This window comes from Corvus brachyrhynchos, unplaced genomic scaffold, assembly GCF_000691975.1.
Source record: "Corvus brachyrhynchos isolate BGI_N302 unplaced genomic scaffold, ASM69197v1 scaffold17, whole genome shotgun sequence".
Taxonomy (NCBI): Eukaryota; Metazoa; Chordata; class Aves; order Passeriformes; family Corvidae; genus Corvus; species Corvus brachyrhynchos.
Genome location: NW_008240046.1, coordinates 3,443,973 through 3,456,426, shown reverse-complemented (window position 1 = coordinate 3,456,426; position 12,454 = coordinate 3,443,973). Strand labels below are relative to the sequence as shown.

The window sequence follows — 12,454 nt, the reverse complement described above, 5'->3', positions numbered from 1 at the left end:
GCAAACAGACACAGCCACATCCTGGGCAGCTGACATTTGCAAGGGATCTTGGTTTTCAAAGCAAAGCCGTCTCTTTTGAAAGTCTCACCCTTCTGTGGTACCTGAACAGCAATGGAGCATTTTGGGAAGGCAGCCAAGGGGGCGAGGGAAGATGCCCAGGTCTTGGCGTGAGAGTTGTCCCAGATCAGCTTGCATCCTCTGAGGCACAGTCCAGAGCTGCTGGGGTGCCTGTGGGAGCCGGTGCCCACTGGAGACTTCTCAGAAACATTGCGGACGCAGGCAAGTGAGCACCTCACACCAAGTGAAGACACCAATCGTCGTTTCCTTCCTCTTTTCCAGAGACAGAAACAACTACCACCACACAGAGGCCCCTGCCCTGCTGCTCCGCCCCTGTATGAATCATACCCAGGGTGAGAGGAGCAACGACAGAAACCCCCCTGCCAGCCTTGTAGGGCGGTTGTGAAAGACCTGAGACAGATATGTCGCTCATTCCCTTCATAACCAGAAAGGCAGCAATAGCTATTATTTTGTTCGCTAGTAACTGACTCACAGCTCATGCAAGGCTGGAGGCCAGCTACCCACACTCAGGAAGGCAAGTGCCATAGGGTTTAGCGCAGTGCTTTGAGACATCCCCCCTCCTCCCCCCTCCAAACTACCAGCCCAGCTACCAGTCCAACAGTGGCTGCAGAAACCAGGCCTCAGCAATGACTTGGACACTGACACTGACTTTAGAAATGGCACATAAAATAAATGTGTTACTGCAAGGCCACCTGCAAGTGAGAGAAGTCTGACTGAGGCAGGGCCAGGTCTGTTTGCAGAGCAAGGCAATTGCCTATGATGCAGGTAAGACGAGTCCCGAGGAGCATCTCTTCTGTCCTGCTGAAAACACAGGGCAGCTCAGTGGTGATGCTCTCCTGCCTCACAAGTGACACGGACCCCGCTGACACACAGCAGCTGCAGTGTCACATCACAATGGAGCGAGAGGTCCACGCCAGTGGAAAGGCCACCACAGCTGTTGTTAAGCAGCTATATAATATAAACACCTAGATACACACAAAAGTTGTTTTCTCTCTGAATTTTGTTTTCAATAGCTGGCTGCTTAGAGCACAAGGTAAAGGGCATATAGGTCATCTAGGACAGGTACACACTGGTAACTAGTCAGGATGTTTTGCTCTTACCATTGTAAAGGAAATCTCTGAGACATAAAATATGTTTCCTAACATCCAGAGACAAAAATTCATTACTGTCGTTTCAGAGCAAGGCAGTTTGGCTAACCCAGTGTGGTCATATCTGGCTTGTTGAAGAGGCTGATCTGACTTTTAATTAAGTTAATTAAGGTAGTTAACTTGCTCACAAAGGCAAGAGCAGACAAGTGTTCTGATGTTATGAAATGAAGCTTTTTATTTCTTTTATAGTAACCTAAGCTGTGTGCAACCAAAGCACTATGAGAAAAGTGCTAAAAAGACATGGATTGCCCCATTTATTAGAAATTATTCTAATGGCTGTATTCACTCAAATGCCATAGTAACACAGGAAAGGCTGAGATATCAAGAGTGCTGACATTTCCTTTTCCTTCATGTCTGATCCCTCTGGTGGCTTCCTTCATAATGGTGCCATATATAGAGTCCCTTAAACACATTTTCTTTATTAACACAAGCATCAGCTAGTCTGTGTTCACAGACTTTAGTAATCGCAGAGTACCCACAAAAATTGCACAAAAAATTGCGAACTGTTAATTGCAAAAATCAGGAAAAACAATATCAATTATATCTAGTAAGCTTGAATAATTTTCCATCTGAAAAATTAGAGGGGCAAGAGTAATGAATTGAAACATATTTTTTCTATTTACTTGTAGAAAGTATTTATATTGTATGTTACACATCAAGTAAGTTTAAAAGCCTGGGAAATCTGTGTTTAAAATAATCCTTCTTTTAAAAAAACATCTATTTTAATAGCAAGCAAAAATAAGATTAGCAACAGAATAACAAACTGGAAGGGACCAGTTTGAGAAGATAGAAGGAGAATATTTGAACAAGGTCTCTTCCCTCAGCTGAAAGCTTGACCCAACTGAGACAAGGCTGTACACTTTTTAGTTTTGCTGTTTTTCAGAGCAAAAGAAGTTGAAATTTCACATGTGTCATTTTAATGTACTTTAAATACCAGAGCCAGGTTTTAACCTTTAAACAGTACCCAGGGACCCTGTTACCCAAGTAAACACAAGGAAAACCACTCTGGAAGGGTTTCACAGGAGACCTCGGCAGTCCCTCATTTTTCCCACTACAGACAACAGGACTGCAGTTGTGCAAGCTGCAAACCCCAATATACCATTTGGCCAAATCTTCATCTGAGTTCTGGTGTGTCTAGATTTCAACCTCTGTATTGGGGTTGCCACACTTTTTGAGCACATCAGTTCTATAGCTCAGGGGAAACTGCATAATTACAGACACTAAAATATCTGTGCTTCACAGTTTGTTCCTAGTGAAAAGTGCCTTTTAGCGTTGAGAGTCTGAAAATAACCACGCTGTGAAAATCTGAACCCTTTTTTCACAGAGCACCAAACCAAAATCCCCATTACTTTATACTCTTTCCAAATTGATTTTAAAAATCAGCTGGCTTTCAGTGGCCTCACACCTTGCACTGGCTCTAGAATGAACAATCAAGAATATATCAAGCCATCCCTAAATTTCATGTGTGCCCTGTATTGTCAGTTCAGGCATCTCAAGGAAGCCTATCCACTTGGCTTCATTGAATTGCAGCAGACATCGATTTCTTCATTTTGTAACATACAGTAACAAGCTTCGGGAATCTAAGACAGATGAGATGAGATTTTCAGTTACAGTGTGATTCTGGAGCACATCTTTATCTGGCTTCGTCTGTGATAACAATTCTGTGGAGCCTTTTGGTGCCTGAATGTGGCACTTTGTGGCAAATACCACAACACAGCATTCTCATCTGGAGATTACTGCTCTTCAGCACATAAAAATGTCAGCATGAACTGCTGTAAACAAACTTTAACCCACTGAGGGAAAAAAAAGACAATTGAATAGAGCATTCTGGAAAAAATATGGCTTAAAAATAGTTGAAACCAGGTATTAAATCCATTAGTGGAGTGGGGAACATAACAAAAATGTCTCCAGTTGTAACAGATCGGAAAATTCATAACATGACATTCGCATGCAATCTTTAATGTTCAAACAGTAACAATAGCTACTTTTAAATAGGGTTACAAAACCCAAGACTTCCAGAGAAGAGGCGCTGCAAGAGTTGACATGTAGAAGCATTTCTCCCAAAAGCCAAAAGATTTTTAACCGAGGACCGCAAACACCTGGCCACTTGCGTAACTCTGCACAAGTACAATGCCATTCAGATTCTTTTACAAATATGTCAGTTTTAGTGTTTCAGGAACAAATCAACACTTGAGCAGAAAGAGAAGTAGGAAAGAGAAGAATTCAGGAAAGATGGATGATGACAGAAGTCCTTGTCTTGTGTGCTCAGGTACAGAAGTTTGTAAAGATTTAAGGCTAGATTTAAATAAATAAAGATTTAAAGATATAAAAACTTCATATGAGACCAGGATATTTTTATAATCAGAAGCCTCCCTTACAATCAGGTCGATGAGTGGTAAATATTCAACAGTCTAGAAGCTGGTGGAACAATCACAGCACCAGGTGTTCCATGCCCCACTGGTATTCAAGGTGCCCACAATGTAAATACTTGCTCACTACATCACAGGTGAGATAATCCTACTGTGCTATGTGGCATCTTTTATGGCACCACGCTATAAGCCCCTCAAAGGTTATTTACGAGCTAGCTGAAGGACAGGGAAAGGGACAAAGGAAATCCTGCTGGACTAAGAAATTCTCTTGGGATGAGACAGATCTGCAAGACCTGAGAGAGGGTGCAGGACAGAGGGGACAGATAATCCAAGGAAGAGGGAACCGCCGCAATTCACAAAGAATGTGCAGCATTGTGTCTTGAGCCCACTACATCTTCTAGCAGAGTTCTCCTACACACCTGAAGTTCACATCTCCTTAGCCTGCCTTTCTGTGCAGGAGGGTAACTTGGCCCCAGTACATACATCAGGATTTGACTCTTAGACGTGACAGGCTCCCCAGGATGTAAAACCTGTTTCAGTCTTACTTGGATACAACCTAGGCAGTTATACTTAGCATGCAAACTCAAAAAAAAAAGTCATTTAGCTATTCTAAAGACACCCATGCAACCTTGTTCTGTATACAATCTTTTACTAATGTAGGTGACTGGTTTCACTAAAACCACTGCTTCAAAAAAAAGTGGGCTAAAAATATGTGAGAATTTAAGTGCTCATGAAAAAATACCTTCCATCTCTGGAGACTGAAATCTTTTGCCTCCAGAATTACAGCAGGGACAACAGAGGTGATGGTAGCACAGATTAATTCCTGCCAGCCCAACCATATGTCTAAACCAACCCTGTCTGCAAGCCCTGCAGAGGATGCAACCCACTGAAGTCTAGGAAGAATCAGATTAATTTCCCATCTTTGACCACGTTGGTGAGGAACATACTAAGGTAACAGATCTCACAAAACTGCAGGACAGCTGTCAAAAGTCATTAAGTTTTGATCACTCCTATGCTGGACATACTGATGGCTGTTACACAATGACCGACGCATGTCTAAGAAGTGCTAGGCTTGCCTGCAGGCCATTTATTACATGGATAGCACAATTCATTTCTGTGGTTAGCTAAAGGGAGAACCTCCAAAATATTAAACTAAACTTTTGGGATTTTACAAAAATATATACAAGAGTCGTCTAAATAAAATACACATTGGTTAGGTTTTATATACTAAGTTCTTAAGTAAAAAAAATCCACATGGACAGAGGTGGGGGTTGATTCAGGCAGAAGTTTGTCATTAAATAAATGCAGATGCAGACAAATCAACAACTGAGGAACACTGACAGAAACAAAAACAAAATCAGTACAGCTGTTATCTGCAGATCTCCAGACTAGGCCTGCTCCAGTCCAGGCTAGCAAAGTCCAAACACAGGCTTGTGAATAAGGATATGCACCTTTCATTTTTCAAGATAGCGCCCATGTGTTTTGGAGGGGAGAGGATCAGATAAAGAGCACATCTGTCTCACAAGAGGCACCTGCACTGTGGTCCTGCCAGAAGCCCTCCTTTGATTCACCTCCCATTCTCTCTGCTGCAGTATCTTTGTGAGAAAACAGAAAGAACAAACATAAGCAAAACCACTGCTGACAGTCCTCAAAAGATCTTGCACTCATTAAAGGAGAAGAGCTTCCGCCTGTTCTGCCTTTTGGCTTGATTGACCGCTGTCCGCACAGCATATTCAAACACCTGCTGCACCCCCCTGTTGCTGAGGGCAGAGCACTCCAAATAGCCTTTGGCTCGCACGTCCTGGGCGAGCCGCTTTCCGTCTATCGGGCTGATGCAGGAGGAACGGTAGGGACCCGTGTCACGCTGGTCAGTCTGAGTGGCCACCACCAAGACGGGGATGCGGGGCAAATGGCTGCGGATCTCACTGATCCATTTGTTCCTCAGGTTCAGAAAGGAATTGTGGTTTGCTACCGAGTAGCACATTAATACCACATCTGCCTGTTGGTAGGAGAGGGGGCGAATGCCTTTAAAGGCATCACTGCCAGATGTGTCCCAAAGACCTAAGCTAATCTGTACACCATCCATGAAGACATCCACTCCGGTATTTTCATACACGGTGGGTCTGTAGTCATCTGGAAAAGTCTCAGAGGTGAAACGTACCAAGAGAGATGTTTTCCCAACTGCAGAGTCTCCCACCAGAACACACTTGATTGAATCCAGCATTTTATTAACGTCCAAGGCCAAGAGCACCGTCTCTGTGCAGCAGGAGTGGGATGAAGAGATGCAGTGGTCTTAGAGGCCTTCTATATAACTTCCATTTAGTGAGAAACCATACAAATCTCTTTGCTTCTTATGACTTGATTCTGTCACTTGAGACTAAAATTCCATTTTCTCCCACATGACTCTGTTGGTTTCAAATCTTCAGTAAGTCAAATGATGTTTCTGGAAGAGTAAAAATAAAATATAACATTTATAACCCACAGAGAATAAACCATTCCTCATCAAGATAAAGATGCCTGGACACATCTTTGGACAGCCATGGCAAGTGTCCCTTACTGAGGATGATGAACTTTGCCATTTCCTCCCAGATGGCTGTGTGTGCAACAGCCATTCATGTAAATAACCTTCTTGCTGCTCTACAGGAGCTAACAGTCTTACCACCACTGCCATTTTCCACTGACACAAACTATTTTTTCCCTCCAATTGTCTAAAGACTGATAAAATTAATTTAACTTTGGTATAACCGCTACTAATATGCTGTGAGATATTCCCTGCCTCTGACTTTCACGAAGACTGACAGAATCCTGAATCCTTAAATGATCAGTTCAGATTCCCTTGAAAATATACCCATGCTCTCTAGAGGTACTCAAGAGAAAAAAAGCTCTTTGCTAACCAATTTGACTATTTAAACAATCCTATATGGAACAGTAACACAGAACCACTTGTGACAACGAGAAAGCAAAGTCTTCAGGTGTGAATCTCAAGTCAGCTGAACCTGAACAATTTTCAAAAGCAATGAAGGGATTCACAGCAAAAATACCCAAAAAGAGTTTAATTTAATTTTTTCCTTACAAATTGCTTTCAACAATCGAGAAGCACAAGCCAAAGAAAGCCCCACTACTGATGCTTGCCCCAGTCAAAATTTCATTTGAAGGGGATATAACTGTCCTGGCATTTACTCTCTTGTAAAACTGAACCAAGAGTACTCTTCAGAGTATGTAATTGCTTTTGAGCTCCTGCCAGCATTCAGTCAAATTTTCCTATTTTGAAAGCATTTGTTTCTTCCCCACTAGCTGTCTGCAAGATTCACTGCTCACACAGGGTGACACACAAGATGCTCTGAAAATCACTAACGGCAAAACTGAAGACAAATTAGTTCTGATGAACAAGAGTAATTAAAAAAAAGTATCACTGCATAATATCAAAATGTCATGTGTTTGTCACATAAATAATATATTTCTGTTTCCTTCATATATGTAGGGAGACATCACAGCTGAAGGCTATTTGCACAGAAATTAATGATGGCCACAAAACGCATGTACTATATTTTACTGTAACACTCTCCACTTTCAGTACCCTACACAAACCCCCCCCCCCCCCCCCCCCCCCCCCTTTATTTCTAGTACACTCCAAGCTTTGGCTTACTCCACAAAGGGGGGAAAACACAGGAAAAGTGCTAGCTGAGCTTAGAGAGAACATTTTACAGGCACTGACAACTGCTATTTGCCCTGCTTTCATTTTGTAGTGAGGCCGTGCCCTACCTCCTCTTGTGCTGCTGGCACACCTGCATCTCTCCCACCAGATGCCCGGCTGAAAGAACATGTGTGGCCGGAGCACGCTGCTTTATAGAGGTGGCCCTGAGTCTGCAGGGCCGGGCCTGTGCGTACTTGAGTTACGGTATCTACGGGAGTCATTGCAACAGACGGCGCTTCCTGGCCTGCCAGCGAGACCGCGCTCTCACCATCACCGCTCACTTCTAGGAAGTGGGATGGAGGCTAAGCTGCTTCACAACATTCCTGGCTGCCGGGAAACAAGCTGTTCCATTAATTTAAGTTTTAGTGGCAGCAGCTGAAAATTTGCTTTTAAAGATTCATTAGGTCTAACTCCACTCTCTCGCCTTCTCTGTTCTCCAAACAAGCTCTCAAGGGAATTAAATGAGACATTTACAAAACACATCTATGAAAAATTAAAAAAGCATATGTATGATGAACATTCCTATTACTTATATGAATCCTAATCTCTCTTTCAGAGTATTCTACTTCAAAATTGGGTCAGCAATACATTTTGAAAACACCTCAATTCACCAAAAGACAATAGCACCCTATTCAGATAAAGCTGCATACTCTCAGGAGAAAGTTTCCATGTACCAAGCATCTTTTTAAGAACAAACATTTCTTTGGTGCAAGCAGTCCTTAGTGCCTTCAGGTTCATTATTTTGTGCATATTGGAATGTGGGAGAAAATAAGGATGTCCAAAGCATGACTTCTGCAATTTCATCAATGCCAAAAACAAAGAAAGATGGATAAAAGGATTGTTCTGGCACTCAACTTGTTGATTACCAGGTCCAATTATACTTGCTATTTTGAAAGAAAGAATATAAATGATTAAAGACTGAAAGAGATATTAAGGACTAGTGAATATGGCTAGTTGACAGACAATAACAAAAGCTGAAATATTCCATTGTGACAGTGCAGAATTGTTTTCAAAGCAAATGATATTGTTCTACATTCCACCAATGAATAATAAAAAAACCCTGGTATATAACAAGGCCCATATTGTGATCCTGTGGACAAATTGCCCTCAGTGGCCTTGATCTTGCATTTGTTCACAACCATTCGTGTGTCTCCATATACAAGCGGGACTAAATATGTGCCTTTAATTAGGCACATAGCTGGTCCTTGTGGCAGCCTCACAGTAAGAGCAGTATTATAGTATTAAAATAATTATGCAAGTTCACCTCAATGGACAGAAAAAGCTTGATTAAACATCAACAAAAAGCAGTGTCCTATAAAGACAGTACTGGGCACTTCTGTGCTGCAGCATACAACCAGTTTTATAAATATTTGCAAAAGTTTTGGTCCCTTTCTCTCATATTCTGTCTTGGTCCAACAGTGCAGTGTGCTACACCCATTACAAGACTGCAGAAAACCTTCTGATCACAGATCAGAGATGGAGTCTAAGCTGCTGAGGGATTGTTTTTTTCTTCCAACAATTTGATTTTCAAAAATTTACCGACTTTATTAAGTTCAATTTGTATCTGGAATTCAATATATAAACCTGTATCTTCTTTTATGCTTTTTTTGGTTTATGCTTTCATCATTCATAACAACTTTATTTGAATTTTTGAATATTTGAAGATATTATTTGAATAATGAGGTAAGACCTTTTATAAAATCATTAGGTATAAGAATGTATGTCTTATTCTTGTGTGGTCATGCTGAATAGTGATCTTTAGCAAACTGCAGGTTTGGTTCCCTCTGTCTTTGGAATACAGAACCCTGGCACTAGTGTGTGGTTACAGAGTGTGGATTCACTGATGATGCTAGCACAAGAAGCCCTACAACAGTCACTCTCTGGCAGTGTCTGACCTGCACCTCAGCAATCTTCAGGCAGGTAAAATGCCTCACACTTGATCATGGCTGAATACAATACGGAGAAGGTGAGTGAGGTTACCAACCCGCAATGTGATGGGATGGGAAGTAGGGCACAGCAGCACTGAGCCCTTTGCAGGTAGAGGATTCAAGTGAATATACATCCCATGAAAAACTAATATGGTATTTGCTGAAAGAGCTCTACCAACAAAGGAAAGCCAGACTGCTGTATCAAAAAGGGTAAGTTTATCAACTGAACCAAATGGGATTTTCATTTATGCCAAGAATATCTCTGGCATCTACTATAAAATCATTGTGAGCATGACTCACTATGGCTAAACATCTCCAGAGGATGGACAGTGTCTTATGATAGGGGAAAATAAAAACAGTCAGGAACTTCTAATTTCAAAACCTATCTTAGATACTGATAGTGCACCCTTAGGTAGGCTGGAATTTGAACGGAATTAGCTCATATGTAAACAAACCATGCAGGCAAACAGCCGTCTTTTTAGATCAGGCAATCACAAAAAGCTTCAGAGAGTTAAAGCAGTTAGCATGCTAACTATTATTGCTATTATCCACTGAGATGTATCCATACATCTCAGTGGAGTGCCTGTTTATATCAGGATAACAGCAGGCTAGTATTTCAGTTTGAGCACTGTGTATACTAGTTCTTGAAGAGATCTGACATGGCGAGGAAACAAAAACATTTATACTAATAGAAAAGGTTGAAAACCACTGGAGAGACTTCCACTTGCTGTGCAATGCTTGAATGTACATGCTGTCTTTGCCTACCTACTCTTCTAAGTCCCACCTCACACAGAAGTGGGGTCTGCAAAACAGTGCCTACAGTTCTTCTCCAGTGTGCTGATTGTAATCACTGCTCCTTCCAATTGCATCACAGATACATAAGAACTCTCCTTGCATCCCTTACTTATAGGCCCTCGAGGAGAGGAAGGAGGCACAAAGACTACCCTCACTGACCAGAACAGTGTGCAGCTTTACACCTTCACCTCCATGGGCACAGTGGGCACTGCAGGGCACAGACAGGGCCTGGGAACAACTCCTGCAAGCAGAAGGAGAGGGAGGAGGAGGAAAGCTGGCAGGAATCAAGACAGGGCAGAGACGCTGTTGCCTGGTTAGTGACAGCACCCAGAAGATACAGCCGCTGTGACACAGAAACCATGACTGTTGTGACTCCAGTCTGGACGCTCTGCTAGATCACCAGGTTGTCAAGGTCACACTACCTTGTTTTCAGCTCTGTGGATGAGGTGTACTTGCTCCATTCAGATACAAACCTCCAGACTGCTTCCAAAGCATAGGTCTCCTGAAAATTAATCCATCAGCTGCAGTCCGGCTGGAGACTACAGCTGGTCTGCAAGCAAATGGCCCCTTGCTGTACCCGTCATGCATCCATTAAGCTGATTCTCTGACATTTGCATTAGCTGTCTCTTGGTTTTTAACTTCTTTTAAGACAAATTTGATCTATAGCCCTGTCTTGACAATCAGCCTCCCACCACCTCAGAGACTGTCAGCTTTCCAGTCCATAGTGGCATTCAGTGGTGGTACCACTGCCATGAAGGAGAACTGGCTCACAGCCTGTACCTTTGCAAGGTGCTGCATCTTTTCCCCAAACTACTCCACCAAAAAAATCTCCATTCAACTCATTCACTTCCCAAGCCAGCTACCACAGGGGCCATCTCTATTCCTTGGCCCAAGAGCAAGATGGCAGGTTACTCACTGGCAGAATACTTCAGCTGACTGATATATTTATAATACTGACAGATTAACTGCCAGATTATCTTTCAATGTGCTTTTATATTTAAAAGAATTGAAAGGATGCTCAGAAGCTTGGATGAGAGCTTTTACATGGATGTTTTATCCTTAAGTACAATAATTTCTGCAATGCCCTTCTAAAGTTAGAAAAGCAAACAACATCAAAGCCAGGATGTCTCGTCATCTCAAAAACAATCTCCTTCCACAATTTAAAAAAAAAAATTTGCAGACATAAAAACTTGGAATTCTTTTCTTTCAATCCCTTATTCACAAAACTGAAATCCTGTCCATCTTTTCAAATTTCTGCATTTTGTTTTGAAAAAAATACAAAACTAAATTTTGGGTTTAATTTCTAATTTATGAAATTTTGAGAAAATGGAGAACCACTTTCTTAGAAGCCTTTGCAAAAAATCACTTCAGGATCAAGACAACACCTGAAAATACCTCAGTTTCTTTCTCTGGCAGTTTTAATAACTGCAAATGAAGAGAAGGATTTATGATCAAATATTCAGTAATCTTGTCGACTTTATTATTAGCAAGGGAACTCACGTTATCAGATTTAAAGGAAATTCCCTCATATTGAGAATGTGAAATCTTGATATAAAACAACAACAAACACAGACCAATGTTATTTACAAGATTAAATGAGATGTGAAGTCCTAGTAAAGGGATGAAAGCTTTTCGTATAACAAAATGTACATATTTACACACATGCTCACACACTGCACATTTATTTATACTGCATATGTATTTATACACAGAAAACTGCTTAATGAGCTATCTTAAATTTTAAAAAATTGCTTTCATTGCTTTAGTAATAGTACCTATAATAATATCTATATATAAACAATGGATTATGACACAACTAAAGATCTATTCAATTTACTATAGTCGCTGAGAAAAACTATTTAACTCCCATTCTAATTATCCAGTTAGACAAAAGAAATATTTATTTTATCTTCAAGAACCCTCTTGCTGTGGCTAATCACACCTTGATTCAGCAATTTACAAATTAAACATGAGCACAGATCATCAGAACCACTCCAAAAATCAACGAGAAGCCTGTAAGACTCTCATGTACTGATCTGAGATCCTAAATCTCTAAATAGAACTCAGTGAGATCTGGCAATGCTAAGTACCCACTTTAAGATTCAAGCCATTAGTCTGAAGTAATTTTTCTTCATATGTTTATGGAGTGACATGGTAAATTACAGACTTCGTGGCATTCATGGCATTATGGGGCATTTTCAAAAGGGATCCATGTATAAATATTATCTCCAAATTAAAATTTGGGTAAATCAAGTGTAGGAAAGTAATCCTTTCACAGAGGAACCAGCTCATAAAACATTCTCAGTCTGATCCAATATCCTCAAAGTCATCAGAAATGGAGTGGCATGTCATGCCTGAAGTTAGGTAAGCCTAGTGTTTTCCTTCTGCAAGATACTGGATACGTCACCTCTCTTTCCCACCCTTTTCTGTGCTAATTTTTCT

The 12,454-nt window shown here is 41.2% G+C and overlaps 1 protein-coding gene across 2 annotated transcripts in view; it reads right to left on the bottom strand.

The window, feature by feature from the left end:
- Positions 1 to 1,381: 1,381 nt before the first annotated feature.
- Positions 1,382 to 12,454, bottom strand: part of RHOH (ras homolog family member H) — a 22,989-nt gene continuing 11,916 nt past the window's right edge. For both annotated transcript variants that reach the window (XM_017744647.1, XM_017744646.1), the window contains one exon: positions 1,382 to 6,038. In XM_017744647.1, the coding sequence (XP_017600136.1) occupies positions 5,244 to 5,819 (576 nt within the window). In that variant the 5' untranslated portion in view covers positions 5,820 to 6,038 and the 3' untranslated portion in view covers positions 1,382 to 5,243. The remainder of the gene's footprint in view (positions 6,039 to 12,454) is intronic.